The sequence below is a fragment of the Scophthalmus maximus genome, chromosome 16, assembly GCF_022379125.1.
Source record: "Scophthalmus maximus strain ysfricsl-2021 chromosome 16, ASM2237912v1, whole genome shotgun sequence".
Classification (NCBI taxonomy): domain Eukaryota; kingdom Metazoa; phylum Chordata; class Actinopteri; order Pleuronectiformes; family Scophthalmidae; genus Scophthalmus; species Scophthalmus maximus.
Genome location: NC_061530.1, coordinates 16,804,260 through 16,830,000, shown reverse-complemented (window position 1 = coordinate 16,830,000; position 25,741 = coordinate 16,804,260). Strand labels below are relative to the sequence as shown.

General features: G+C 43.5%; 2 protein-coding genes across 13 annotated transcripts in view; one reads left to right on the top strand and one right to left on the bottom strand.

The window, feature by feature from the left end:
• rnf157 (ring finger protein 157) overlaps nucleotides 1-20,101 on the bottom strand; it is a 20,763-nt gene extending 662 nt beyond the window's left edge. Inside the window, exons 1-20 of one of the 7 annotated variants that reach the window (XM_035613145.2) lie at nucleotides 19,399-20,099; nucleotides 16,855-16,973; nucleotides 13,729-13,817; nucleotides 13,275-13,424; nucleotides 12,364-12,481; nucleotides 12,138-12,204; nucleotides 11,998-12,041; nucleotides 11,647-11,694; nucleotides 11,461-11,532; nucleotides 11,146-11,305; nucleotides 9,840-9,952; nucleotides 9,508-9,740; nucleotides 8,592-8,700; nucleotides 8,346-8,454; nucleotides 6,209-6,426; nucleotides 6,025-6,084; nucleotides 5,899-5,947; nucleotides 3,301-3,411; nucleotides 2,223-2,257; nucleotides 1,391-1,525 (exon numbers count right to left, since the gene is read on the bottom strand). In XM_035613145.2, coding sequence (XP_035469038.1) covers nucleotides 2,223-2,257; nucleotides 3,301-3,411; nucleotides 5,899-5,947; nucleotides 6,025-6,084; nucleotides 6,209-6,426; nucleotides 8,346-8,454; nucleotides 8,592-8,700; nucleotides 9,508-9,740; nucleotides 9,840-9,952; nucleotides 11,146-11,305; nucleotides 11,461-11,532; nucleotides 11,647-11,694; nucleotides 11,998-12,041; nucleotides 12,138-12,204; nucleotides 12,364-12,481; nucleotides 13,275-13,424; nucleotides 13,729-13,817; nucleotides 16,855-16,973; nucleotides 19,399-19,486 — 1,992 coding nt within the window. In that variant the 5' untranslated portion in view covers nucleotides 19,487-20,099 and the 3' untranslated portion in view covers nucleotides 1,391-1,525. Of the gene's footprint in view, nucleotides 1,526-2,222; nucleotides 2,258-3,300; nucleotides 3,412-5,898; nucleotides 5,948-6,024; nucleotides 6,085-6,208; nucleotides 6,427-8,345; nucleotides 8,455-8,591; nucleotides 8,701-9,507; nucleotides 9,741-9,839; nucleotides 9,953-11,145; nucleotides 11,306-11,460; nucleotides 11,533-11,646; nucleotides 11,695-11,997; nucleotides 12,042-12,137; nucleotides 12,205-12,363; nucleotides 12,482-13,274; nucleotides 13,425-13,728; nucleotides 13,818-16,854; nucleotides 16,974-19,398 lie in introns of all 7 variants that reach the window. The other 6 variants (XM_035613142.2, XM_035613137.2, XM_035613143.2 and 3 more) reach the window with 6 other exon arrangements.
• Nucleotides 20,102-21,294: 1,193 nt separating this feature from the next.
• On the top strand, nucleotides 21,295-24,410 carry srsf2a (serine and arginine rich splicing factor 2a). 6 transcript variants are annotated; one of them, XR_004785692.2, is made up of 4 exons: nucleotides 21,295-21,851; nucleotides 22,040-22,370; nucleotides 23,364-23,455; nucleotides 23,944-24,410. XR_004785692.2 is itself a non-coding variant. In XM_035612951.2 (3 exons), exons 1-2 carry the CDS (start codon nucleotides 21,517-21,519, stop codon nucleotides 22,344-22,346), a joined length of 642 nt encoding a protein of 213 aa, XP_035468844.1. In that variant the 5' UTR covers nucleotides 21,295-21,516; the 3' UTR covers nucleotides 22,347-22,370; nucleotides 23,364-24,410. The 6 variants fall into 6 exon arrangements, 3 of the variants coding, with proteins under 3 accessions (XP_035468844.1, XP_035468843.1, XP_035468842.1); XR_004785691.2 differs by having other exon boundaries at nucleotides 22,040-22,998; XR_004785690.2 differs by having other exon boundaries at nucleotides 22,040-22,998; nucleotides 23,364-24,410.
• The last annotated feature ends 1,331 nt before the right edge of the window (nucleotides 24,411-25,741 follow it).

Here is a 25,741-nt window from a genome sequence, read left to right as displayed (position 1 = left end):
AGAAGGGCTCGTCGGGTCGATGATCATGAGGATGAACAAAACGCCAGCTAACGACAGTGTGGCTTATATCTCACGTTAACATTTTTGAACTCCACTGTAGGTTGTTTTCTTTTTACAATGACAAAAAAAAATTTGAAAAATAACATTGAAACACACTGAAATGTCTGGATTTGAATGTAAGAGGTCAGTGCAAACACAGTCTCGTCGTTGTCTGGACTGTAAATGAGCGTCCTCCTGCAGAAGAAAAAGGAAGAGATGCGGCTGCGGCATCTTTATTGCTTGGTGGTAACTCGTGGATTTCCAGTTGCAAAGATGGAGAAAGGAATCCCGACATGCTAACATGTGGCCGCAGAAGCAGAGGGTGTCGTGGTGGGCGTGTATCTAAAGATCAAGTTTAAGGTTCAGAGTTCGTGTTTAATTCCAGTTTAAGTGACGATTTAGACGTCACGTACATTCCCGCTTCTTCCATGTTACATTCTGTGTGATGTATCTCTTTTTTTTTCTTCTTTTTTTTTTGTCCATTAGTGTTCATTTGGCTGACATTTCTTGGCTCGTATGCCACCTCACAAGTCCGAGCATTTCTTGTATTCACATTCCGCGACGTTCGACGTGTTTTGAAAAATCATGGCAGGATGAGAAGGAAAAAAAACGGGTAGGAGTTCGAAAGCTGCATGTGAAGTCGAGAGTTGAGAGCTCCCTGATCCGAGGAGAGGAGTCTGAACCTTTTTAGTTTGCTATGGTGAAGTAAGGTAGTCCGTTGTGAGCTGATTTTATATAGTGTCCCACCACTCATTCAGCGCACAGTTTATAACAGAGAAGAAGAAGTACATTAGTAATAAATCCGATTGCCGATCACAGTAGCCCCTGACTGTTTGGCTGGTAACAGAGACAGGAGAAGAGAGAAGGAAAAGGAAGGGGAAGGGAAGGGAAAGGGGAAGAAAAAAGGGAGGGAGCAGCATGTATGTTTCTAAAGATAGTGTCACGATACATAGCACTCATTGGTTACACCTACAAGTAATAAATAATAATGTCGCAGTAAGATAATAAGTCCCACAACAAGTTAGGTCACAGACATAAAAAATAAAATAAAATAAAGGAAACTTCTGTGAGATTAAAGTGTACAGTGGAGAGGTGATGCCGTTTGTTTCCTCTTCCCCCCTCTTTCTGCTCGAGAGGAGATTCGGCGGAGACGTCGAGAGAGGTGGGGACGGGTTTCCCTGTTCAGCGAGGACAGAGTCCAGCAATGCAGCACTATGACAGGGTAAGAAGAGCGGACTCTGGACAGAGCAGGTTACGTGTGTGTGTGTGTGTGTGTGTGTGTGTGTGTGTGTGTGTGTGTGTGTGTGTGTGTGTGTGTGTGTGTGTGTGTGTGTGTGTTACACCATGAGTGGCCCGCGGCGGGGATGTTTGGGACTCTGGCCGTCCCGGTTATCTGCCCCCTGCTCCTCCAGGTTGACATTGCTGGTGGAGGTGTGGTGGGGGAGGGGCTCCAAAACAGGCCTGTAGCCCCCGAGGTACATCCGACCTGAATGAGAGAGAGACAGAGACAGACAGAGAGAACCGTCAACTAATGTAAAACAGTAGGAATTTCCTTGAGATAAACAGTTGGTGGCGCTAATTCACCATCCAGTGCCGTTCATAAATTGTTATGAACATAAAGGGTTGTTTTTTTTCCATCTCTTCAGGGGAGCAGCGAGTCACATGATTCATGTACGTAATGATTTACTCTCCTGTTTTCATTGGACATAAAAGCTGAAAAAAAAAGAATTGTATTATGCTTTTTTTTCTGTTTCCACTTTTATTTGTATCCACAAATTGAAAATAGACATGAAAAAACAGATCTCGAAACACGTTTCCTTATCTAAACCTAAATATGACTGTGCCCTGATGCACAGTCATATAAAAAAAATCAACCGTGATGCTGTGATTGGTAGCAAAAGACACAATTAAATTAATTAGTATAATTTTTTTTAAGCTCTTATCATGTGTATTAAATGTTCGGCTTGGTATATCTCAAATATGTGTCATAGAAAGTATTTCCTATTAGCACCCCTCTCTCTTCTCATCCAGTAAAACATACAAAAATATATTCAATGGACTGAAGCGACCTGGACAAAATTTGGGTGAAACAATGATCAATGATCAATATGTATATCTTTTTTTAAAAACATGCTTGAAGGTGAGCTGCTTTAAGTAGTTTCACTCTGACCATAACTCCATACCTAGTCCTCAATGTGCACTGGGCACGACTCCTCGTCTGTCCGTCCGAAAGAAGGCGAAAGAGGGAAAAGAGACAGAGGAGAGAAAGAAAAAAAAAAGGAAGGAAAAGATCCAGGAAAAGACAGCAGAAGATGTGAAGAATGACAGGGTGAAAAATGAGGAGAGAAACAAGAGAGATGTGAACAGAAGACTTTTACGCCACACAAAGAGAAAACATATCACAACATCCACCGTCAAACAGCAAAGGAGTGAAACGGGTTTGAGGACGAGTTGGGGAATCAGGGTTTGAGAGAGGAGGAGACTTATAATTGACACCGAGCTAAAGGACGGGAAGGAAGTCTGAACCCAACTTTACCCAAATCTGTCGCGTTTGTGTTAAATTAACCCTCGGGAGTCCTTCTGCTATACGTCCTCTGCTTTATGTAGAGGAAAGGGGGAAAACTGAAAAGGCATAATATGTCTCCTTTAAGTTAGAGAACCATAATCAACATGGACTCCAGAGTATCAAATAACCTACATTTTTGCTGTGAATGAAGAACAAAACTGAGACCTTCAGCTCTCATCACAGTGACCCACTGAGCGTGGAGGAGGAAGAGGAGGAGGAGGAGGAGAGGAGGAGGAAGATGGCGGGGTGTACGAATGAGGAGCAGATGTTTGGCAAAGCGGCTCGGAGCTGGCAGACACTGAACATGAACTCTGGGGTGGACCAGATCCATTCTCTCACACACACACACACACACCCGCACACACACACACACACACATACACAAACACACACACCAGGGCTTCAGCTAAAAGGGAGAGGGGGAGACGGTGCGTAGCTAACCGGTACTGAAAAAGCAATGAAGCACCACAACACCAAAGGGGAGGAATGAACAGAAGAAGGACGGCTCCAGATCTCCATGCTGGGCAGAGATGCTACAAAATCTCCTAACTACTAAAAGTTTCAGAAACTACTAAAAGTTTCAGAAAAAGTTTGTAATGTGTCAGAGATTCTTCTGACTGTCGACTCATGCACTCCCTTCCCCCTCCTCGGTTCCTCAGCTCTCATCTGTCCATGTTCGAGAGGTTGCCACTCACCGGCGAATCGGCTGTCGGGAGCCTGCTCATTATCCAACCCCAAAGAGGGCGTGTCACAGAGGGCGACGCCCTGATTGTTATTGGCCATTTCTGGACACCTGCTCCGCCCACCTGCAAGCGAGGGGCAAAGGTCAAACAAGAGCAGCCAGGCACAGCAGGGGGGAGAGGGGGGAGTGGGGCAGGCAGGGTGGGGGGAGCGGGTGAGGGAGGGTGGAGGGTGGAGGTTGGCCATGCTGGAACAGGAGGGGTAAAATAATAAATGATGAAATATTTCTGCAGTTATCTGTGTGAGCTAAATAAACGGAGGTTTAAAGGGAGATTGGCTCAGTGTCGCCAAAGTGTTTTCCCTGAAAACTTGATCCCTCACTGTGTGGACTGAAGAGTGCCGTTTCGTTTTGTTCATAAATTCTGAGAAATGTATGATTTCATGATCCATAGATTCTCATACTGGAGGGCAACACAAGACCAGGGAGCCACATGTGGAGAGTTGAAACAATCTGCGTCATGAGGGAACAATAAGCAATCAGGGCGTTCTGATGCTGCTTTAGAGGAAATAATCAGACAGAACGAGTTGTACAAAATGTACAAAAACGGTTTGTTTACAGGGAAGAAAATAAACCGTTTCACTGTCAACACAGCAGGAGATTAAAAGAAAAAACCAGAGTGTCTGGTTTTTAATGTCATTTATTACCTGTCTGACAATCAAACAAGGAATATTTTTACCGGGTACTGGTAAATTTAAAAAAAAAAACCATTTTTGTCAGTGCTTTTCACCTGTATATCAGAATAATGTACTTAATTAATCATCAAAGATATGGAGTTGACTGGACATCAGAAAATGGATGGATGGATGGACGGACCCTTTCAAAATAATTAATGTAAGGAAAGTATGAATTTTATTTATGGCGAGGGTCTACAGTATTTGTCGACAAAATCAATACAGAAAATATTTAAGGTTTTGAAAATTAAATGTAAAATGTTTCATTACATTTGGGGGTTTTCTTTGAGGAAATAATAATAATAATTTAAAAAAAATTTCAGTTAAAATAGCACATACTGTAATATAAGAGTAATTTACATCATAATGATTATTTAATTCCCCAAATTTACCAATTTGTTTGCTGTTACAACAGTGTGTAACACACTGGGGCCAAATGATAATCAGATTTTTGGTGTCTGGTTTCTCATTAATAATCTGATAAATGTGACAGAAATATTAACTTGCCTGTTCCAGCATGGCCGGTTGATGAACACTGACATGTTCAATATGCGCAAGTGCCTCGTGCCTGCAGCAACAACGTGTGTGTGCAATTATACTGTATACGTGTGAGTGTGTGTGTGGAGCTAATGAGGAGGAACTGACAGAGATGACTGAATGATTGGCAGCCCAGCACAGAGACACAGACAGAAGCCGTCTGACAGCGCCGGTGCAGATGCTACACGTGAGGAGTGCAAACAGACATCCCAGAGTGCGTGTGCATATTCGCAGTGTGTCGGGCCGCACGGGTCCGACAGCCCGCCTCCTAAACAACTGACAGGTTCATCAGTAACTCACGGCTACTCAGAGATTGTTTCAGTCTGGCCCGAGGTGTTAAAACAAGCGCGCGAACACACACACACACACACACACACACACACACACACACACACACACACACACACACACACACACACACACACACACACACACACACACACACACACACACACACACACACACACACACACACACACACACACACACACACACACACACACACACAAAAAATCGCTCTCACGCAAGCACACACACTGCACAGAGAAAGTCATTTACTCTAATATGTTTCAAACTGGTGTCTAATGGAAAGAGGCATTGTTGTGTTGCTTCGAGCCTACTGGTCATGGACTCACTTTCACAACACTTATTCTCCATCTCTCCACCTCTACGCACACACAAACACACACACACACACATTAGAAGCTTTCAGCAACAGCGCAGATGGAGCACGAAGCAGCTTCATGACGCAGAAGTTTAAAGCAGCGGATACGGACTGCAGTGTGCTAAAGAAAAAAAAACTGACACACTTCATATTCATATACACAAACACTCGTACCGTACACACGACCATTAAAATTTACGTGCGCATCATGCAAATGCTAAAAGTCAGCCAGCCAGGTGTGCCGCAGAACCTCATGTATGACATCACACAGTCTGGTCAGCGCATCCTTAATGGATCAAATTTGGTCTGGAATTACTTTCAGTCTTTTCAATATTTCTTCAAATTTATTTAAGTGATTCTTCAGCAAAAGGTTCTGTTGCGCACAAATGTACGAGAAGCCGTTCACTCCAGCTGGGACGCTGCATGTTTTGGTGGTTTCAGCCGTTATCACGTGCATTTTGAAAGGGACTGCCCCATCTAGAGGAAGATGTCTGACATGGGGTTCCCTTTGTTTTTAAAAACGATTACCATTACTCCGCCGTCGTTCAAAAAAGATTAACTGACGGCGGCAATATATTAGATCGCCTACTCAGTCCACAAATGGCCTGAGAGGTCAACAAATGTAAAAGGTGAGGTGAGAGGTCAGGGGTGACAGGTGAAGTAAGGTCACCATAGTTACCTTTCCCATTAGACGGGGAAGAGCAGTCCTCTTCTGTCACATCGTTTCCCTGGAGAAAAGGGGTTTTAAAATTAAAGTGAGCATCAACTACACCATGTTCAGCAAACGTCAGTGTTGCGTAGTCACCTCTGAGTCCTGCTCCTCTGCCACTGAGTAATTTTGTTCCTTTGGCTCCTTGGAAAACTCCTGAATGAAAGAAACAAAGAGAGACAGAAGAGAAAGAAGAGGGACACACGCCAATGATGAAATGACACGTTCATGTCAAGTGACAGGATGATGCAGGCAGTTTCTCTCCCCTCTATATTCTCACCCCGTCTTGCTGCAACGGTCCTCGCCTCTCCATGGGTGTGTCCTGGTTCTCCTCGCCCTCCGCGTCGCCTCCCCCCTCCTGCCCGCCGGGCTCGCCTTCGGCCCCGGCCAGGTAGGACCCTGACATGGAGGACATGGTGTCAGTGCTGATGTGGGAGTGCTGCGAGTGGGACGAGGCCATGGACATCACTGACTGGGCCAGGCTGCTGCTCACTGGGTCTGACAGACAGACGGAGACACAAATCACGCTCGGGCTCGGGGGGTCGGGAGACTTTCTTTTTTGGTTGTCAGCCGAGATTTCCATCATTTTGAAAAATACAGTGATCACTGATCTCATAAAATTATCAACAGCAGAACAGTTGAATACATCATTGTACTTTCTGTGGGATACTGATACTTCCGTATCATATAAAAAAATTATAATTGTAATATTTAATAGTATAATAAAGTTCCACAGTTGGGAAAATATATTTATTCCCTAAGATTGACACTGCTTTCACAAAGAATGGAGCCTGGAGGTTGCTAGCTTAGCTGAGTTCAGAAAGCCACCAACCAGCTCCTCTGAAGCTCACAAATGAACATGTTGTAGCGTGTTTGTATAATCTATAAATAAACTGTACTGGGCAGAGTTATGTGCTGTAACTGTTTCTTGGCTAACGACAGACGAGCTGGAGGTTTGTTATCATGGTGAGGTTTCCAGATTTGTTATCATTGTTGTCCTGTCTAGTAATCTGAGCGACAGCCAAAGAACCTGCGCAGGAATATTAGACGGATGGAAAAACTGTAGCACAAATGCAACTACACCAAAATGAAATCTGTCATTTGTACATTTTTTACAAGATACACATGAGAGAACAATACTGAATGTTTCCTTCGATCACGACAGGTTTTTAGGATCTATTTCAATTTCTTTTTTAATTTCAGTTGCTTACTGTTTATAACAAATATTATTTCCAAACTGATTTCTACACAAGGGGGAGACTTGGCTACACTAAGGATTGTGTGATTAAACGAAGATAAAGAAGTTCGGTTATTGTTTCATTGAGCCTTTCGTTCCAGCTGAAACAACAGTCCTCTCTTCCTGTTTTGTGCCGAGGCTCAATCCAGCGGTCCTCCCATAAAATATGATCCATTGGCACCGACAGAAAATGCTTAGATGGTACCAGTGTATGATTTATTTATGTTAAAATGCTCCATGCGGCACCTGGAGCCCTTTCTGCTTTGCATCCTTGCTGAACAACACTTGGAGGAAAATGTTTTTGCCTGAATGGACAACGCTGCTTAATCTGACATTTTAAATTCATTTTATAAAAGATAAGATAAGTTAAGATAAGATATAAATAATTTGACCCTGAACGAAATTCTTGTGCCAGATTTAGCAGTAGAAAGGGTAAAAAGTATATTTTAAAAAACTGTATAAGAATTGAAGTAAACACAAAAATAAGTAAAGTAAAATATCAGATATTAGAGTGAAGTGAAACAAGGAGAAACTAACAGCATGTGAGCTGAAGTAAGGAATTACAATACTGACATATTTTCAAATATATTCTGCAGTTGAAGTCATAAATAGTGAGAATCATGAGCCCATGATTCTTCTTCTCTTCTAGCAAATCTCTCGTCAGGAGGACCAAGTGTTTCATTTCTCGCAGCTCACAAGACTTTTTGCCGGATTTCTATTTATTTAACCACGCAACTCTTTTGCCCCGGTCGTTTGCGTGGGAGGAAAAAATATATATTTTATAGGCCGATCTGACCAGAGGAGAATCCAGACAACCTGAAACTGGTCTGAATACCTTCTGAAGGCACCGTGAAAAGTGACTCAGGCACTTAATCAGGCATAAGACTGACATCTAAAATTAGCATCTCTTTCATGTAATAAGACGCCGGTCTGAAAGAGGCTTGTACTGTGATCTTTTGTAAGAACAAAGCCAACCATCGTGGGAAGGACATTTCTGCATTGTGAGGAAATTTTGGGACTGTGTGAAGGTTAAGATTTGGTTTTACGGCTATGGTAAGAATATGTTTTAAGTTGTGGTTGGGCCTGGACATTTATTCGTTATGGGAAATGTCAGCATCACGTGCCAAGGAATGCATTATGTTTCGATCGGACGGGAAGACGAGCTGGATCGAGTGCGTACCTTCAGGGGAGGTGATGGTGGAGGAGAGCGGGGTTCCTGTGCAGGACGACTGGTCGATGGCTCCAGACGAGGAGAGAGTCAGGTTCTCGCTGTCTGGAGTCACTCCACACTGAAACACAAGAAGGGCAGCAGAGGGAGAGAGGAGCTCACAACAGCACATCTTCCTTCACACACACAAACATGTACACATGCATTGCCTTTCTGTTTCACTCACACACACACACACACAGACACACAGACACACACACAAACCTCCTGCTGGTCCACAGCGAGTTTGTGGCGACAGGCCTCCGATTCACTGCACGACTTCTCGTCTTCCTCCTCGGGAAGCACAGAGGAATTCTGGGAAAGTGACCTGAAATAAACAAAACGATGGACAAGAATAGCTGGAGTGGGTTCGATGTACTTGAATGAAATAAACACTTGAATAAGAGCAAAGATGAACGATTAGGACAAATCTCAGGGGAATTAAAATGTGAGACGACAGTACATTTGAGTATTTTTGTAATTAGCATTCATTATTTTGTTTTGCTTGTCAATAATATAGATGTGAGTGTTTAAGAGATAATGCAGTTTATTTATCTTATAAATAAGTCTACTATTTATTTCAAAAGAAAAAAAATGTAATAATATTTTTGAAGGAACCTCTGACTTCCCTGAAATTTTGCAGGGTATGTGAGAATGCCAATGTTGCTTTGAACATTTTGATCGACTTTTTCTGACAGCCCCCTAGTAAAGTTTCCGAAAAATGTCACTGAGCCCATGTGAGAATACAGCAGGAAAATTCACCGCGAACGAGTGGGCGTGTTGATGACCGTAAATAAAAACTTTGCTTTACACAGGGGAATTATCGTCATGTCCTGCCTCCTGCACGCTCTACCCAGACGCCACAGAATGTTCTGGAAATGTTCCTGCTGTTGTGGACGCGTCTGACTCAGACAATCTCCTGCTGTGTTCCTTCAAAATGTCCAGACCCAATTTTCCAGAGTTCATGTATGAAAAAAGCTCACGAAATAAAATCCCAGAGAAGTAGAGATGAAAGAAATACATTCCTATGATTAGTCACATCGATGTCCCCCAGACCTCAGCTATTCTAAGAAGAAAAAAAAAGAACTGTCACTGATACTGGTTATCTGGCCCGAGGCCTGAGAGGCAGACTCACTTTGAACCACTCTTCTTGAGTTTGAGGCCCTGACTGGAGTTGGAGTGGTCCAGAGGGGAGAGGGAGCGCGCCGGCGTCGGGTGGGTCTCGTTGCTGTACGGCGGCAGCGCTCCGGAGACGTGGCTGGGGCCGGAGTGGAGAGGAGGGGGAACCACCGAGGACGTGTTGAGAGGCCCGTTCAACGCCTCCAGGAGAGACACTACTTCGTAGCCCGGAGGGATGTGCTCCGACGCCTGTACACGGAGTTAATGACACATAGGGTGTGAGTTTTCCGGGGGGACAGTGGATGATCATTTCATAAATATTGAGTTTTGTCGTCGGTTCTATCTCACCGAGTGTTCCTCCGAGTCTGAGGTCTGCGAAGTGATGACGGGGTTAAAGCTGGTAGGTGACAGAGGACTAAGTTTCTTCCTCATTGCCCGGATCTGCAGCAGAGCTCTGAACGCTGCGAAAACAAGATGAAAGCAAAAGAGAATATGATACATATATCTAATAATAACTGCACTGCCAGTCATATTAAAACTTCAGGGGGGAAAAAATGATATATGTCAAGGACAATTACTATTTTTGAAAAGGCCAAGGGGGAAAATGAAAAACTAATTCCAAAACTATCAATATTAGGGAAGCAAACAACACAGAGGCAATGATTTGACACCTTTAAGTCATCATTTATTTCTGCCGTTTTAAAACACCATGGGGAATTTTGTCAAAGCAGTGGTATGTGGGGAAATATCTGTTAATAACTGTCAGATGTTGCCAGCTCAACAAAAAAAGATCAGAGGCGTGCGGGAGGTTTTTGGTCAAACGTTTTCATTCCTTTACCGAGATTGTTGCTGTAAACAGATTGAAACATGATTCAGTGACCTTCTTAGCTACTATCAATGGCTGCTTCAGTCACATTGCATTGGACAGGACCTGAAACATTTAACATCAGTGAAAAGAAGCAGGAGGCAAAGAACAAATAACAAAGTAACCCTATGATGCAAACTGCAGTCTGTGTTTCTCTCTCTCTCTCTCTCTCTCTCTCTCTCTCCATCAGCTTCAGTCTCTTTGTCTCGCTCTCTGTTTGTGTCCGTAAAAAACAATGACGCAGGTTCTGCAGCTGCTTTCCCCAGACGTCAAATTCCAGCAAGTCAACGGTGATGAGTTCAGTTGGCTATTGATTTAAATTTCCATTCCCTCCTCCCATATTTCATGCTCGTGTACAAGGCGCATACATATTGCATGAGATCGAATGTGCAATTTTCCTCTATTGTACCAGTGTTAAAGTTCCGTGTGCTCCAATAGTAAATAGTGATGAATATAATTAAACTGTTAGGTGCTTTTAAAAGGGTTGAAAAAGGGTTGTAATATCTGCCTCCAAGGAACTCACAACTAGCTGCTGCCTTTGAAATTAAAACTGCAAACTGAATGATGTTTCTAATTAAACGACAACACACCTGAGTCTTGTTTGACTCCTCTGTTGCCAGCTGATGATCCAATTTGTGATCGTCTGTTTTTCCATTATAATGAAATTGGCGTTTTAACAAAGCGTTAAACGTGCTGTGAGCCCTTGTGTGCGGCAGCTTCCATCCGTTTAAATGTTTGATGAGGGAAAAGCACTTTAAGAAGACTCTCTGTCGTTGATGGGAGACTCACGCAGTCTGCAGATGGGGCAGCAGTTGGCCTGGTAGCGCAGCGTGTCTGCACAGGCGTTGCAGAGACACAGGTGTCTGCACGGCAGGATGAGGGTGTCCCTCACATCCGACAGACACACCACACACTCCGCGCTGTTGTCGCTGATCTCATCGTCAGCGACCTGGAGACGGAAAAGAAAAAAAATTGAGAACAAAGAGAATCTTGAAGTCGACACAAACACAAAATTATTTCACTACACAGACGTGCCGCTTTCTGATGCCCTCAAAGGAAGAGAAGACAGAGAGAAAAAAATCTCTTGTGTCATCTAGTATTTACCTTTGATTCTTGGCTGTTGTATTTGTTCTCTATCCCATAGATCTCCTGCAGTAGATAACTCACTCCATCCACCTGGGGAAAGGGAACATGTGGAAGCATTAAAGGCAGCAGGGAAAGCAGGCCTCTTTTTAGTGCATAAAACAAAATTGTTGCACAAAGGGAGGAAGGAAGGGAGAATGTGTTCACCACTTGTTTCTGCTTCAGAGGCTTCACACAGTAGCTCCCGTCCATGTGCTGCCAGAGAAAACAACATTTTCACATTAGAAATGTATTCTCAAATTTCATTAACTAACATGAACTACGGTTTGAATGTTTGACTAAATGTTGCCACCAAAGACTTGACTGTTTACAGTGATATAAAAGTGCGAAAAGCAGAAAATATCAACATTTTAGAGGCGGATACCAGCAAATACTTGCCATTTTGGCAGAAAAGGTGACTCAAACGATAATTTTAATGATCAAACTGATGGCTGAAAACACCCCTGGCAACATCCATATACAAATGCATATCCCTGCCACAGATAGTGTCTCTCTTACCTTTTCAAATGTGGCCAGGAGTATGTGGGAGTGTCCCAAATGTTCTGCAGAGATTAAAGACAGCGGACACATATTTGTTTAAAACCCTGCAGTCGTACATTCACCGCTACATCAATCTGATATGCACGGCAGTGACTCGCCTTCTCCCTCGTCCACCACAGCCTGCACCACCATCGGGAAAACCTCCTTGTCCATGTCGAACAGCAGCTGAACGAGGAAACAGTGAAGATTATTAACACAGTAGATAATTAGTCTGTGTGTCCTTGTATATAAGCTGGTTTCACACCACAGTGCAGGCTCACTCAGACTTGAGCCCCAGTATTCAGCCTACACACACGGACGACGACAACGACGACGACAGCCTACCTCCTCATCGGCCCATTCGCTGAGGTTGACAGTGTGTGAGGGCAGACAGAACTGCTGGCAAACGCCCCTCTTGAAGTGCACCGTCTCAGACTGCAGAGAGCTGTCCTGTGGCAGGTAACTGCAGAAAACACACACACAAACAAGGTCAATCAATGCGGTGTGCATTATGTGCATTATCCTTTATGCACACTGTACAGGATATGGGTGAACCATAGATCAGTCGGCTTATCTGTATCAGAGACAGCTACGCCAGTCCACGTTGGCGTTACATATGAGTGTCTGCATGAGTATTTATAGAACTCTTTTCTCTTCTGTACTGTACAGCCTGTATTTTTATTTTTAAAATAAGGACCAAAGGGAGCAGATGTCCCTCTTTTTTTATATCAACTAAAACATGTTTTTTCTCTCCTGGTACTGATTCAAATATCAGCTTGTGGACTCCAACGATACAGATTTTCAAATCCTCAACCGCTCTCTTTTTCTCCAGTTTAAAATCGACATACTTCAAATATAGAAAGGATCGACAACAAAAACATCACAAGGTGATTTTCCTTGGCATCATCATCAGAGTACTCCCATAACGTTGGTGGAGTCACAAAATCGATGCGGCAGAATGAGTCCTTTTTTTGACCACACATTATCCTCCTCAACGTGTCAGAACCTGATGTCTACATTACCCAGAATGCAACTCGATAATGTAGCTTGGAGCCTCAAACAGATGAGAGGAGCAGGCAACAGAGGTCTAGTAACCTCACATCTGTCTAACTCTCAACCAATTTTTTTTTTCATTTTCAAAAAATGCTAATTCTTCTGATTGAAACTAATGATATTCACTTCAATAAAAAAAAAAAACTATAGATTTTGACCAAAGTGCTCGGTTGTTTGATCTTATCAACCATGTGAACACTTACACTGGCACGCCATTGTGAAACTCCTCTATGGCCTGGTAGTAGATGGTGATGGCGACCTGTGTGTCAGCGTCGAAGGTGAACTCTACGTTGTAACAGGCCCTGTTCTTCCCCGTCGCCTCATCGCCCGGCAGCTTCAGGTCCTCGCTGCAGCTGGAGAGAGGATGACGGAGAACAGAGGCTGAGATGTTGAGAATGACTTAACATGTTTTTTTGTTTTTTTGTGTCTTCTGACTTCATGGTTCTGTTTTTAGCTTGAATGGTGTAGTTGGATTATGCCTGAAGATATTAAAAAGTCCAATTACAAGAAAAAAATGTGTATGATTTGTGCGATGGCACTATCCCTTCAATTACTTCTCGTGACTTATTCCCCAAAAATAGCTCTGGGAGTATAACATTAGGCACCGATGGTGAAATGAGGGGTTACGTGTATGATTGGGTGGATAAAGGTGCGTACCGTACGAGCCGCAGAGTGTCTTTGCGGATGTTTATAAGGCTTCGTAACGTCTTCACTGGTTCCTGAGGTGGAGGGGCCGCGTACGGGAACTGAAAAAACAAAGAGAATACAACAAATTATAGTTAGAAAATAAGGTATATGGATCTGAAGAGTAGTAGTATTCAGCTTTCCTCAACCGCCCCCAACATTCCTATCTTTACCACAGGGAATTCGGGGGTTACAAGATGACCATGGCTGCTCCTGGTTTAACCTTAACACAAAAGCGTCGTCAGCACCAGCCAGATCCGTGCTGACAAGTGCTGAGCTGTGGCAAAAAAAATAATGAAAAAAGAATCTGCTCAGACTGTGTCTTTCCAGGGATAGGGCTGACACTTCAGACACTGTTTGGCACATTTCTGCACACAAAGGCACCACAAGAGTGTAGAGCACAAGTCCAGGGTCAAACGGAGTCGGCCTACGTTTCAGGAGGTTCACCACACCAGGAGAGTTTTCATAATATCACCTCACAGACGTGGGATTGGATCAACTTTTCTGCTTTCTCGTCGACCGACCCCACCTCTCGCGATTAAAAAACAACATTTAAAATCCTGGCGCAAAACACTGACACACAACCTTTTAGAAAACCCGACCCGATCTGCGGTTCGCTCCTCAGCACTCTTTTTTCTTTTCTTTTTTTTTTCGTAGTGCGTTTGAAGCCAGAAGCTGCTGACTGAGCGTGAAAGGGAGAGCCGAGCTGGTTCGAGGATCTCTGGAGGAGAAACATGCAGGATGTGGTCGGATACCTCCGCACTACAACCCCTCATCTGTGTGTGCATGAGGGTGTTTGTGTGGCTCTTGAATGGCACCATATTCAGTATTATTACACATCTGGGCTCAGCAGGAGTCGCGCCTGTAAAGCACACAAACAAACACACACACACGGAGTAACAGATGCTGAAAAGAGCCACTCATTGGAAAACTCACCAGCGACACGAACAGTAGGTCTTACATTATGAAATCGCCCTGCATGTCCTCACACACATGCTCAGACTAAAATAAAAATATTCCACTGTTTTTCTTTTCAAACATAGGTGAGCCTCTTCCTAAGGAATTCTCAAGTTTCTTTTTAATCGTGAAAAATCGTACAGAGGCGGAAAAAAATATTTTTGAACGGCAGTTAACAAGCTAAATTAGCAACGTTCACTAATTCATGCTAAAGAAAAGCTTTGTCCCAAAATCATAACACAGTACACTAGACACCAACGGTCACACTTTAGAAGATAGCACAACTAATTTTACTTTTTACTAACATAGATTAAACTGCAATGTTTCTCATAGGATTTATTTCTTATGCGCTTCCCAACATTTTCCTTGAGCTGTTTTACCGCCATTAACTTTTATTTAACCTAGCTGTTTGCAGCTCCCTCAATTTCCTTTGTACGTACGCATTTTGTCCGGAATGACGATAATTTTATTCTGTCACTTTTCCGGAATGAACACTGGAATATTGGCGCTAGAGGAAGTTATATTTACATCCAGAAAAGGGGCATAAATTAAATGTAAGCACCAAATTTCACGACAATCCCTCTCTGAAAGCCAAAAATGTTAACTTCAGGAAAAGTCAATAAAGAGAGCAAATGTCATCCTCTCTGGGCCACGAATGTACAAACTTTCAAGACAATCAATCCAATAATAATTAGTTGATGAGTTTAGATTTAAAATTGGAAGATGTGAGATAGTTGAGATATCATCGTCTAAACCAAAATAGCCAAACCACTAGCATGGCTAAAAAAATAAAAAAAATCCATCTTGGATAACCCCGTGCTTTCAGACAGGAGTTTCTGAAAATCCCCAAACATAGCCCCAGCCATTATCATATTTGTCGAGCGGCGCAGGAGGCCGAGAACACAACAATTGTGGTGAGGTTTATGATTCCAGGGCACCATCTGCTCCGAAACCACCCAACATTATAATGCTGGTAAAGCTTCAGTCGCACACATACGAGAAGAAAAAAAACAACAACAAAAAAAAACATCATCACTAGCTGAATTCTGTGTCCACGGGAGGATTATAAACACCCACATAATCAGGGGGGGGGGGAAACTGCACTCCTAATTTTAGCCCCAGTCTAGACAGAATCAGCAAAGTGACAGAGATTAGGACAGAGAGAGATGGAGAGGAGTCTCTTCATATCTGCTTCACTTGATCAAATATTTTAACTCCCCCCTGTTCTGTGTGTGTGTGTGTGTGTGTGTGTGTGTGTGTGTGTGTGTGTCAAAGTCTCCATTTTCTCTCTGGACGTTTTTTCGATCTGCAGCTCTCATTAGCTCGACCTTCAGGCTCTTGATGAGGCTGAACGGACCCCCCCCCCCCCGGAGGAACCGTCCCTTTTAAACATCTCTGCATGGAAAGCCTGCAGACCGCCATTACATTTTTAATTAGTTTGACGGGATGAGACGTTGAAATAAATTTCAATCAGTGACAGTCTGAAAGCCCCGTTAATTGCCATTGCATGAGTCAAGGCTGCTGAAAGGTATCCGATCCTGTTTAATGACATAAGGAGACAGCTACAATTTCTGATGCTGAAACATTAGCGTGTTAATCGATTAGCTGGTCGACCAAAGGCCAAAAATGCGCTGTTTTTGTTTCTCAAGTGTGAGAATTTGCTGCTTTTCTGTTTTATATCATTGTAAATTATTATATTATTATAATATATTTGGGGTTTGGACATTAACGTGGCATTTAACACCATTTTCAAAACAATTACTTAAAAAAATAATCAACAAATATGTCAACAGTGAAAACAATTACCAGCTGAGAACCTTTCCTAGTTTTCCCAATTTTTATACTTATTCTAATTATATCAATCTAATTCTGAGACTTTATCCTTGTACTACAAAAGTTAACAAAAAGATTCAAACTTTTAATCTCAACTTTTAGGTCAACATGGGCAAATGCTTAGAGAACATGAAAATTTTTAACCTCTACAGTTTTCTTGACAACATGGCAAACCACATCCGCTGAGGAAGATCATGTGATGTGACAGAAAGCTCCAGAACAATCACTCACCGACGCATGCAGTGAGTTTCTTTGTGCTTTGTCTTTAACATTTGATCTGTAGCTGTTGGTGTGTGTGAGAATACCTACCGCTACAGGTCTGGTCCCCAGGAAATTAAGGTCTGTGTTTTCCCCGAACAGGTAACCCTCCGGGTGAGTGGAGTCAAACTTCTCTCCCCCCATGATGAAATGGCTGGCGAAGTAACTCCCTGCACAAAGAGAGATTCCCTTTGAAAACTCAAACTCAGAACACATGACTTTACAAGAAGAAACAAAACTGGAAAAACTGAAAACGGCATATTTGGCACAAAGCACCAAACAGCAGTGAAATATTCTTCAGACACTTTTTTTCTTAAACAAATAAAAAATGATTACAATTTTTTATTATTTTTCTATATTTTATCACTATCCATCACATTTAAGTATATTATTTGGTCTTTATAACTCTGGTTCTGGATATGAATTTTCAGTTACCCGAACCATAAAGCAAAATAAAAATGGCAATTCTGTAAAATAAATGAGAACTGCTGAAATTATTTTATTCTTTTATCCCTTATCAAAAGGAAAATAACATTTTAGGCCCCAAAAACTATTTTTAAAAAGTGGTAAAAAAAATAGGGGAGATATTTTGGCACAATTGCAGTCATTCCGTTTCAAGTCGCAAAGCCCATGCATCTGAACACGGCGCTGGCATGAAATGTTCCCATTTCTGTTTAATATTTGAGCCATTTAGCTGGCAATGTTCGTCAGCACTGAAACAGCCAAAGAATCTGAAACTGCTTGATCTCAAAGGCCAAGAACAAAACCGAGGGAGCTTTACAGGAATTTTGTCGAGTGCAGGCGGCAGATGAGACTAAATCTGGTGGGAATATTCAGAGCTGAAATGAAGGTCGGTATACTTTGAAGTTGGGCTGTTGTTGTTGAGCTGAGGCGCGTCCACCTGTTTACAGAGAGTTTGAGTTAAATGACAACAAGACTAAATAGATGTTCTGCCTCTTAATCACAGGGTGGGATAATATCATAAGACTGTAATCGTGGTTTGGAGAGTATTTAAATACATGCTGGACAGTCGGGTCACATTTCTGCCGGGAGGTCATCTATTCCGGCCTCGCTGATCCGGATCACAATCCACTTTCAATCACCTTTATTAATTCTGGAATATGCAGGGGTTAGGATGCTCTCGACCTTGAAGCTATTCACTCCGAAGGAGAGAAAAAAAATCCCTAATGGGGCAAATCATGTTCTAAAAAAAAGCTCCAATGACAAAGCTCTCTCTCTCTCTCTCTCTCTCTCTCTTCTCTCTCCTCTCTCTCTCCATTACCTTATTATTATTTACAGCAGGTGGGAGAAGAGAGCTGGGTCAAAGCTTTGTCACCAGATCCCACAGACAGGAACTGGGGCTGACGGATTGGTTTCACCGGCAGCCATCGCCGCCACCACCACCACTTTCATTCCCACCACCACCACCACCACCTTCCTTCCTTCCCTCCCTCAGGCTGCAACCATTCCAAATTCATACACCCTGTGACCAATACTGGATATAGTATAGAGGAGTGCTACTGGCAGCCACAAGTCAACCATTTTTCTCCCTTCAGTATATAATGTAACTATTTAGTAAATCTAAAATATCACTGCCATATTGGTATAGTACAATAAAACACTAATCAAATAACCTTATTTCTATTTCTAGATCTCCTTTTGTGGGGGGTTTTAATTTACTTTGTGACTGTGCTTTTGATTGAATTGGCCTGTGACCTGGCTGATAGCCGGTACGGGTTATCGGATGAAAACAAAACCCTTTTTATTTTAACTATAAACTGAAAAAACAATTCATCTCAAATCCATCATAGTGGCTTAAAAAGCTGTACAAGAACTGTGCCGTAATGATAAACAATATACATTTTTGTTCTGTTTTATAATCATTGTGAATATCTTTTCTGCAATTTGATTTGATTTTTAACTTTATCTCCGTATTTTAAATTGAAAAAAACTGAAAGGATTATGGGATGAATCATTGGTTTCAGTCCTATTTTTACAGATTAAAAAACAAACATATTACTTTCATGGTTACAGCATCTACGATTGATGGGTCTTTTCATTTGCCTCCACTTGGGATCCATCATAACTTATTTATTTTACAGGGCCAGACTGTGTGGCAGGCAGAGCAGCCACGAATCCATTAAGTCCAGATGCAAGCAAGAAGATAAGAGTTGAACCCAGTTCAGCAAATAGATGAAAATATTATAACGCATATAGGGAGTAGGGATGGCGTGGACAGCATGGTGGGATGCAGCTGAATGGCCCCTGTGTGTTGCTGTTAGTGGATGCAAAGCTGCAGTGGCAGAAATACATGCCAGTACATGATGGTATAATGTGTGAATGTGTCAAAGGGACGTTCAGACCCAAGCGGGTCTGGACCCCCCTCTCCCTCTACAGGTAGATATACCCCAGGTGAGAGGCCGAAATGCCCTGAAGGCCTGGCAGCAGCCACGAGGAGGAGGATGAGGAGGAGGAGGATGACGGGGATGAGGATGAGGACGAGGATGATGCCCATGTGTTTATTGCACAAAAACGCAGCGGTGAGTTGGAGCCATGTAGCGGACATCCTGGCCGACCTGTTGTTCGGCGACTTACCAGATTTCGGTGGATAGCGGTACACGGAGCTGGACGGGATGTCCACTTCTTCCACGCCGATGTTCTGTCGGCTCGTTAAAGCTCCCATTTCCACGCAGGTACAGAGCAACACGGGTCAACGGACATGTAGTGTTGTCGCTGCTGTTGCTGTTCTGCTCCTTATTCTTCCCGATCATTTAATCCACTTCGTGCCGCACACTGTCCGTTGTGTACGCCGGGTCCCGAGCCCCTCTCCTGTACGCGACCGTCCCCCGGGGATTAGCCGTCTTTCCTCTGGGGGGGGGCTGCTTATCTCTCCGACGGTTCGGCTCCTTTTTCTAATTTATATCTGAGGCAGAAAACAGCCGTTAACGACGGCGAGGCGCTCTCATGTCGACCGAAGAGAAATGCCCCCCGTCGCCCGCCTTGGCTTTTTACTTCTTTCTCTTCTACTTTACGGGCGCGTGTGTTGCGCGAACAGACAACAGCGGTGAGCTCGTTGACATCTCTCCGGTCTCCCCCGCTGCTGGCCCGCTGGACGTCGGTCGCTCGTGTGTCCTCGGCGGTCGTCGCTTCTGGATCCTGTCAAAGAGGGTCTGAGGCTCCCTGTGACGTCAGCCAGGCGCAAATCCGGACCGTGGTTTTTGCGCAGTCCCCCTCTCTCTCTCTCTCTCTCTCTCTCTGCCTCTCTCTCTCCCCCTCTCTCTCTCAATAGTAAATCTATGCTCTCTCTCCCTCTCTCTCATTTGTAAACCCTATGCTCCCTCTCTCTCTCTTTCTCTCTCTCTCTTTCTCTCTCTCTCTCTCTCTCTCAATAGTAAACCTATGCTCTCTCTCTCTCTCTCTCTCTCTCTCCCTATAGTTAACCTACGCTCTCTCTCTCAAATTCGTGAAGCGTTCCTCTCTATTTATTCTGTACATTCATTTATTTGATTTTTGTTTTTTTGTTTTTCAATTTATTTGTAGAGGACCGTGATGTTCTCTGGTAAATTTAATAAAAGTTGTTTTTAAAAAATCAAAAAAAATCTCTCTCTCTCTCTCCCTCCCTCTCTCTCTCTCTCTCAATAGTAAACCTATGCTCTCTCTCTGTCTCTCTCAATTCAATTTTTCAATTTAATTCAAAAAGCTTTATTGGCATGAAAAGTTTTAAAAAACGAGGTTGCCAAAGCATAAACAGACGATTGTACTAATATGTGGACGGAACACAACAAACAGTAACACAAACCTTAACACAACATTAAGATTGATTATATTCATTATATATATATACAGTATGAACAGTGTGTGTGTGTGTGTGTGTGTGTGTGTGTGTGTGTGTGTCGTTCATTCACTGTCCCTTAGGTTGTGGCATATTAAAACATATTGCGCAGCAACATTTGCTCTGTCTCCTTTTCCCATGAGTTTCTTTAATTTTGAGACGTCGTTGAGTTTTTTTATGAAATTTGAAGTCACAGACACGCAAATTCGTGAAGCGTTCCTCCTCTCTCAATGGTAAAGCTATGCTCTCTCTCTCTCTCAGCCACAGTGTCGACCAACCCGCTGACTGCAGTCCAGAGAAAATTTATATCCACTAAACATGAGAGAAAGTGCCTTAAAATGTTTTTAAAGGCTAGCAAATAAAATTTAAATAAATAAATTAGAAGCTAACTTTTATTTTTTTTGCAGTATTTCCACATATATCAAACCACGAGAGTTGTACTACGAGATGCAGCATTTTTTTAAAGAGCAAAACAACTGTTAACTCTTGATAAATGATGTGGTAAAATATAAATTTAATTATGATAATAAGGATAGAATAACGGCGCTACATTGTTGTCGATGCGACTCCCCGCCCACAGGGGGCAGTGTCGTGGTTGACGTGAAGGAGGTGAGCCGCCCCCCGCCGCCAATCAGAGGAGGCCAACACGGGCGCAAAGAAAGGGGAAAGGGAAGCGCCGTTGCCGCCATTTCATGTGAAAGCAGCGCGGTAGTAACTGCGTGCAGGCCCAAACAATTACGAAGAACGCGTGTAGAAATTGAATTTAAATACGCTGACGGGAGATTTTTGAAGCGAACGTGACCGTTTCGACATAGTGTAGGAGGAAGCAGTTCGCGTTTCAACTGGCTGGTGCTGTTGCTAGGGAGGAGGAGGAGAAGAAGATGAGTTACGGAAGGCCGCCGCCCGACGTCGAGGGGATGACCTCCCTCAAAGTGGACAACCTGACCTACCGAACGTCGCCGGAGACCTTGCGCCGGGTGTTCGAGAAGTACGGCCGCGTGGGAGACGTGTACATCCCGCGGGACCGGTACACGAAGGAGAGCCGCGGCTTCGCCTTTGTGCGGTTCCTCGACAAGCGCGACGCCGAGGACGCCATGGACGCCATGGACGGCGCGCTGCTCGACGGCCGCGAGCTTCGGGTGCAGATGGCCCGCTACGGACGACCACCAGACTCCATGTACAGCCGGAGAGGCGCCGCGCCACGCAGATACGGAGGGTACGTGCGGGGGAGTTCTTTCAACCAGAACCAAACGAAAGTGGTTTGAAAACTCTACCATGTTGCTTTAATTCATTATGTAACTTAGTAGGCTGCACTTGTTCAGATGCGCCATTTTGGTTTCTCGTTAACATATTAGAGAGGGTTGTGCTTCCAGTGTTGTTCAATTGATCTCTTTGTCCCCACAGCCGCTCAGACAGCCCCCGTCGCCGCAGACGAAGCCGCAGCCGCTCAAAGAGCAGGAGCCGGTCCCGGTCCAGGAGCCGCCACCACTACAGCCGCTCCAGGTCCCGCTCGTACTCCAGGTCAAGGTCGAAGTCCAAGTCCAAGTCGAGGACCCCCAGGCGGAGCAAGTCCAAGTCCCCCTCCAGGTCTCGCTCCCGCTCAAGGTCAAAGTCGAGGAGTAAAACTCCGCCTTCCAACAGGGGATCCAAGTCCAGGTCCAGGTCCAAGAGTAGGCCTAAGTCACCAGAGGACACCGGAGCTGAGCCGTAACCCACACGTGGACGCAGAATGACGGTATTCAGGGGGAAAGGGTGGATTTATTATTCTTACCTGTTATTACCCGGATTACTTCAAGTAAGATTAGATTACTTGTGGTAATCACCGTGGTATTCTGCAGCCTTGATGCTACATTACAGACATGTGCACAAAAGCACCAAAGTCTGCAGAATCCTTAATGTTGTTGTTTGGTTTTTTTGAAATTACAAATAGACTGGGGCTGATGTAGACGATGCTAGTTTGCTGTGTGTGTGTGCTTTACCTTGAATGTTCCGTCAAGCTAAAACACACACAGGGAGATTTGGCTTAATGTGATTACCACCTATAGCACGCATTTCAAATTGGGATACTGAGTGTGTATGGGAGGGGTTGGGACGTGGGGTGCTAAACTCAAAACGTTCACCTAAATGTGGAATTCTTTCCTCCAAGCTGCGGAGTCCTGTTTGCAAAGAGAGGAGGAGGAGGAGATGGGGGTGTGGCAGTGTGAGAGCAGTTAGTGTGTGACCCGCCCATGTGACCTGCCTTGTTGCTGAGAGCGATGGCAGTTGCAAAGGAGCAGGTCACCCAGGCAACGGTGGTTGCTATGGAGCAGGTCGTCATGGCGGTGGTTCGGGCTGTCAGTTGGTGTATGAGGTGGTGTGGTGAGGTACGTTCACGGGGATCACAGGCCAGATGCACTGAGCACTGTTCCCGCTCGTGCCTGTGGTTTCCACCGCTTCTCACAAAGGGAACGGACCCCCGAGGTTTGTTTTTCAAATATGCCCAAGTGTCGGAGACTTGTTAGAATTAATTTTTGGGGAGTGTGGGGCCAAGAAAGGTGTTAAAAAAAAAAAGACTACTAGAAATGTAAGCTATATTAAAAAATGGATGCACCAAAAAAGAAATCTGTTAGATAAATGTTAGTTTCTCAGGGGAAAAGATGAGACTGTATAAATATCCAGGGCAGCTGCAGAGGTTGAAATGTTCTTTTGTTTTTTTCTCTTGTCAACTGTCTTGTTTCTTTCCTTCCAGATCTCTGATGACGGAGTCTTTGCGGGGGACATCAGGAAGTCTCACATTGAGCAAGTGGACTCCCACTATTACCACTGAATGCAGACTGAAAGGTTAATTGGAGCTTGGTCTAAAATGTATTAAATGTTTAATTTGACTCAAACAAATGATGTAACTTTGATGTCATCACCTGTTAAGTTGAGCATATTGAAAGGGATTTGTAAGATGTTTTCCCCAGGTTCAAATTGTGTTTTGTTTTTTGTTTTTTAATTTGATTGAATTTGTACTTGTTAATAAATTCTTTTCATTATAAGTATATTTCTTTTATTGAAACCCCATGTTTAAAACTCTTTCCAGGTGGACTTGATGTAGAAAAGGGTCATGTTGGATGATACCGTCATGTTATATCACTTGTTGGTTAAAAAAAAAATTCTGTACAGTAACAGATGCAAAACTAAAAAAAAAAATCACAGTGCCACTTATTCTGTGACTTGCTAATCCGGCAGCATTGTGTTTTTCTTTTCTGTCAAATCTCTTCTGTCTGGTTTAAATTTTTTCCTATGACTCTAACCCTCTTTCTTGTGTATCTTTTGTGCACTAGGCGCAGTTGTGTAGCAGTTGAGTAATGCTGGTTAGCTGTTAAGATGCGGTGCAGTGCGGTGGTGACATGGTGTGGCGTGTTGCGGTGCTGAGTGCCCGGCGCTGTTCCGGCGCTCGACCCTCCGCTGCTGTTTGCCGGTTTGTAAGCTCACAGGTGTGGCAGATCATCCATCCTCTTCTTGTCTTGTGACCTCTCCTTCCCTCCCATGTACTGTACAGATTCTCTTCTTCCTTTTTCTCTTTCCTCCCTCCGTTCCTCCTTCCCCCACTCTGTGGTTGATCCACTGTTGAAAACTGGCCATGCTCGCTTTTTGAAATAGAGTCCAGTGTGGCTCCTAGTGAAGGGTTAAAAAAGCAGTTCCGACTGCTTAATAAATAATTTGTTTGTCTGTATATCATTCTTCAGTGAACCTTTCAAAATTCTTGTTATTGCTTCAGGTGAATGCTAATAAACATTTTTGTTGTAAATAAGTTGCCAGTGTGATTATTTGTGCTATTATGCACATTTTAAATATTGTGGTATTTGTTGTATAATTCTCAACTGTTTGGCTTTAATGTGACTACATTTGTCATCAGTATAAACTGTAAAGTCACCTGTTGCATGTCTTGTGCCGTGGCCTGAATTCAAAACTCTGAAGTATTGGAGGTTTTATTGTTGCATGTAACAGTATAGGAAAATGTAAGCAGTACACTACACTTTTGATGTTCACCAAGTTGTATAGCCTCACTTTGAGAAGCCATACTGACTTTTTTCAGAGGGAAGAGAAGGTGGTGAGGATTTTTTCTTTTTTAATTAAAATCAATTTAAACTACTGTAGTTGTAAGTACTACAAGATGGTGCTCACGGTTAAGTAATGTCAGCACTGTCGAACAAATTGGTGATTAATCAAACTGCCACAATCGATACACAAATTAAGGATCAATTAATACATTTTATAAAGAACTGACTAGGAAACTTCTATATAATTTTTAACAGATGTAGAAGCCTTGATGGTATTCCTCTGCCTACACAATGAGTATTTCAAATAGCATGAGAGAAAAAATGATGCCAATATATCATGTTTTAATTCAAGTGTTTATAATTGTAGGTATGCTTTTATTAATGAAATGTAATTCATAGTCTATAACATTGAAATTATTATTAAACCGCGTGTAATGTTCTAAGTCACTATCACTTGTATTTGAGATGCTAATGTTAGCGTTGCTTAGCTAGCTTCTCGTTAGCTAGTTACACCGCCTGGCAGGTAGAGGGTGTGGTTAGATGATTAGTATCAACTTACATGTAATAAATAGTTTGTTGCTTTAATATTAATGTGTAAAACAAACAAAAGTTAGAAAACAAAGGTTTAGTTTGAGCATTGATCTGTTTTGGATTCATGAGCAGCTACTGCAACCAGGAGGCGGTTGCCAGGTTGGTCAAACAAGCAGGTAAAATAATAATAAATATATCAGGAACGTTTTACAAACATTCTGTTGATTAAACTCTTTGCTTTTGGTCGTTCACTGTCCCCTTTGAGGCCCCAGGGCTCAGACAGGTGAGTCCTCGGCGTGACTGACGACACCTTTTCCCCTCATCATGCTGGTCAAACCCTGGTCGACTCCCAACGGCCCCGGGCTGGTCACAACCCCGTTTTAATCCCCCACTTTAGCGCCGCTCACTCGCCTCTTGATGGGATTAACCGCGAGCCGAGCACGTTGCAGCGTGCCGTGCCAGCCCACCTGACCTGCCCCGACAGTCTGGGGACAGATCGAGCGGCAGCGGCGAGAGGAGGGGCGGGGGGGGGGGTGGACCCGGAGGA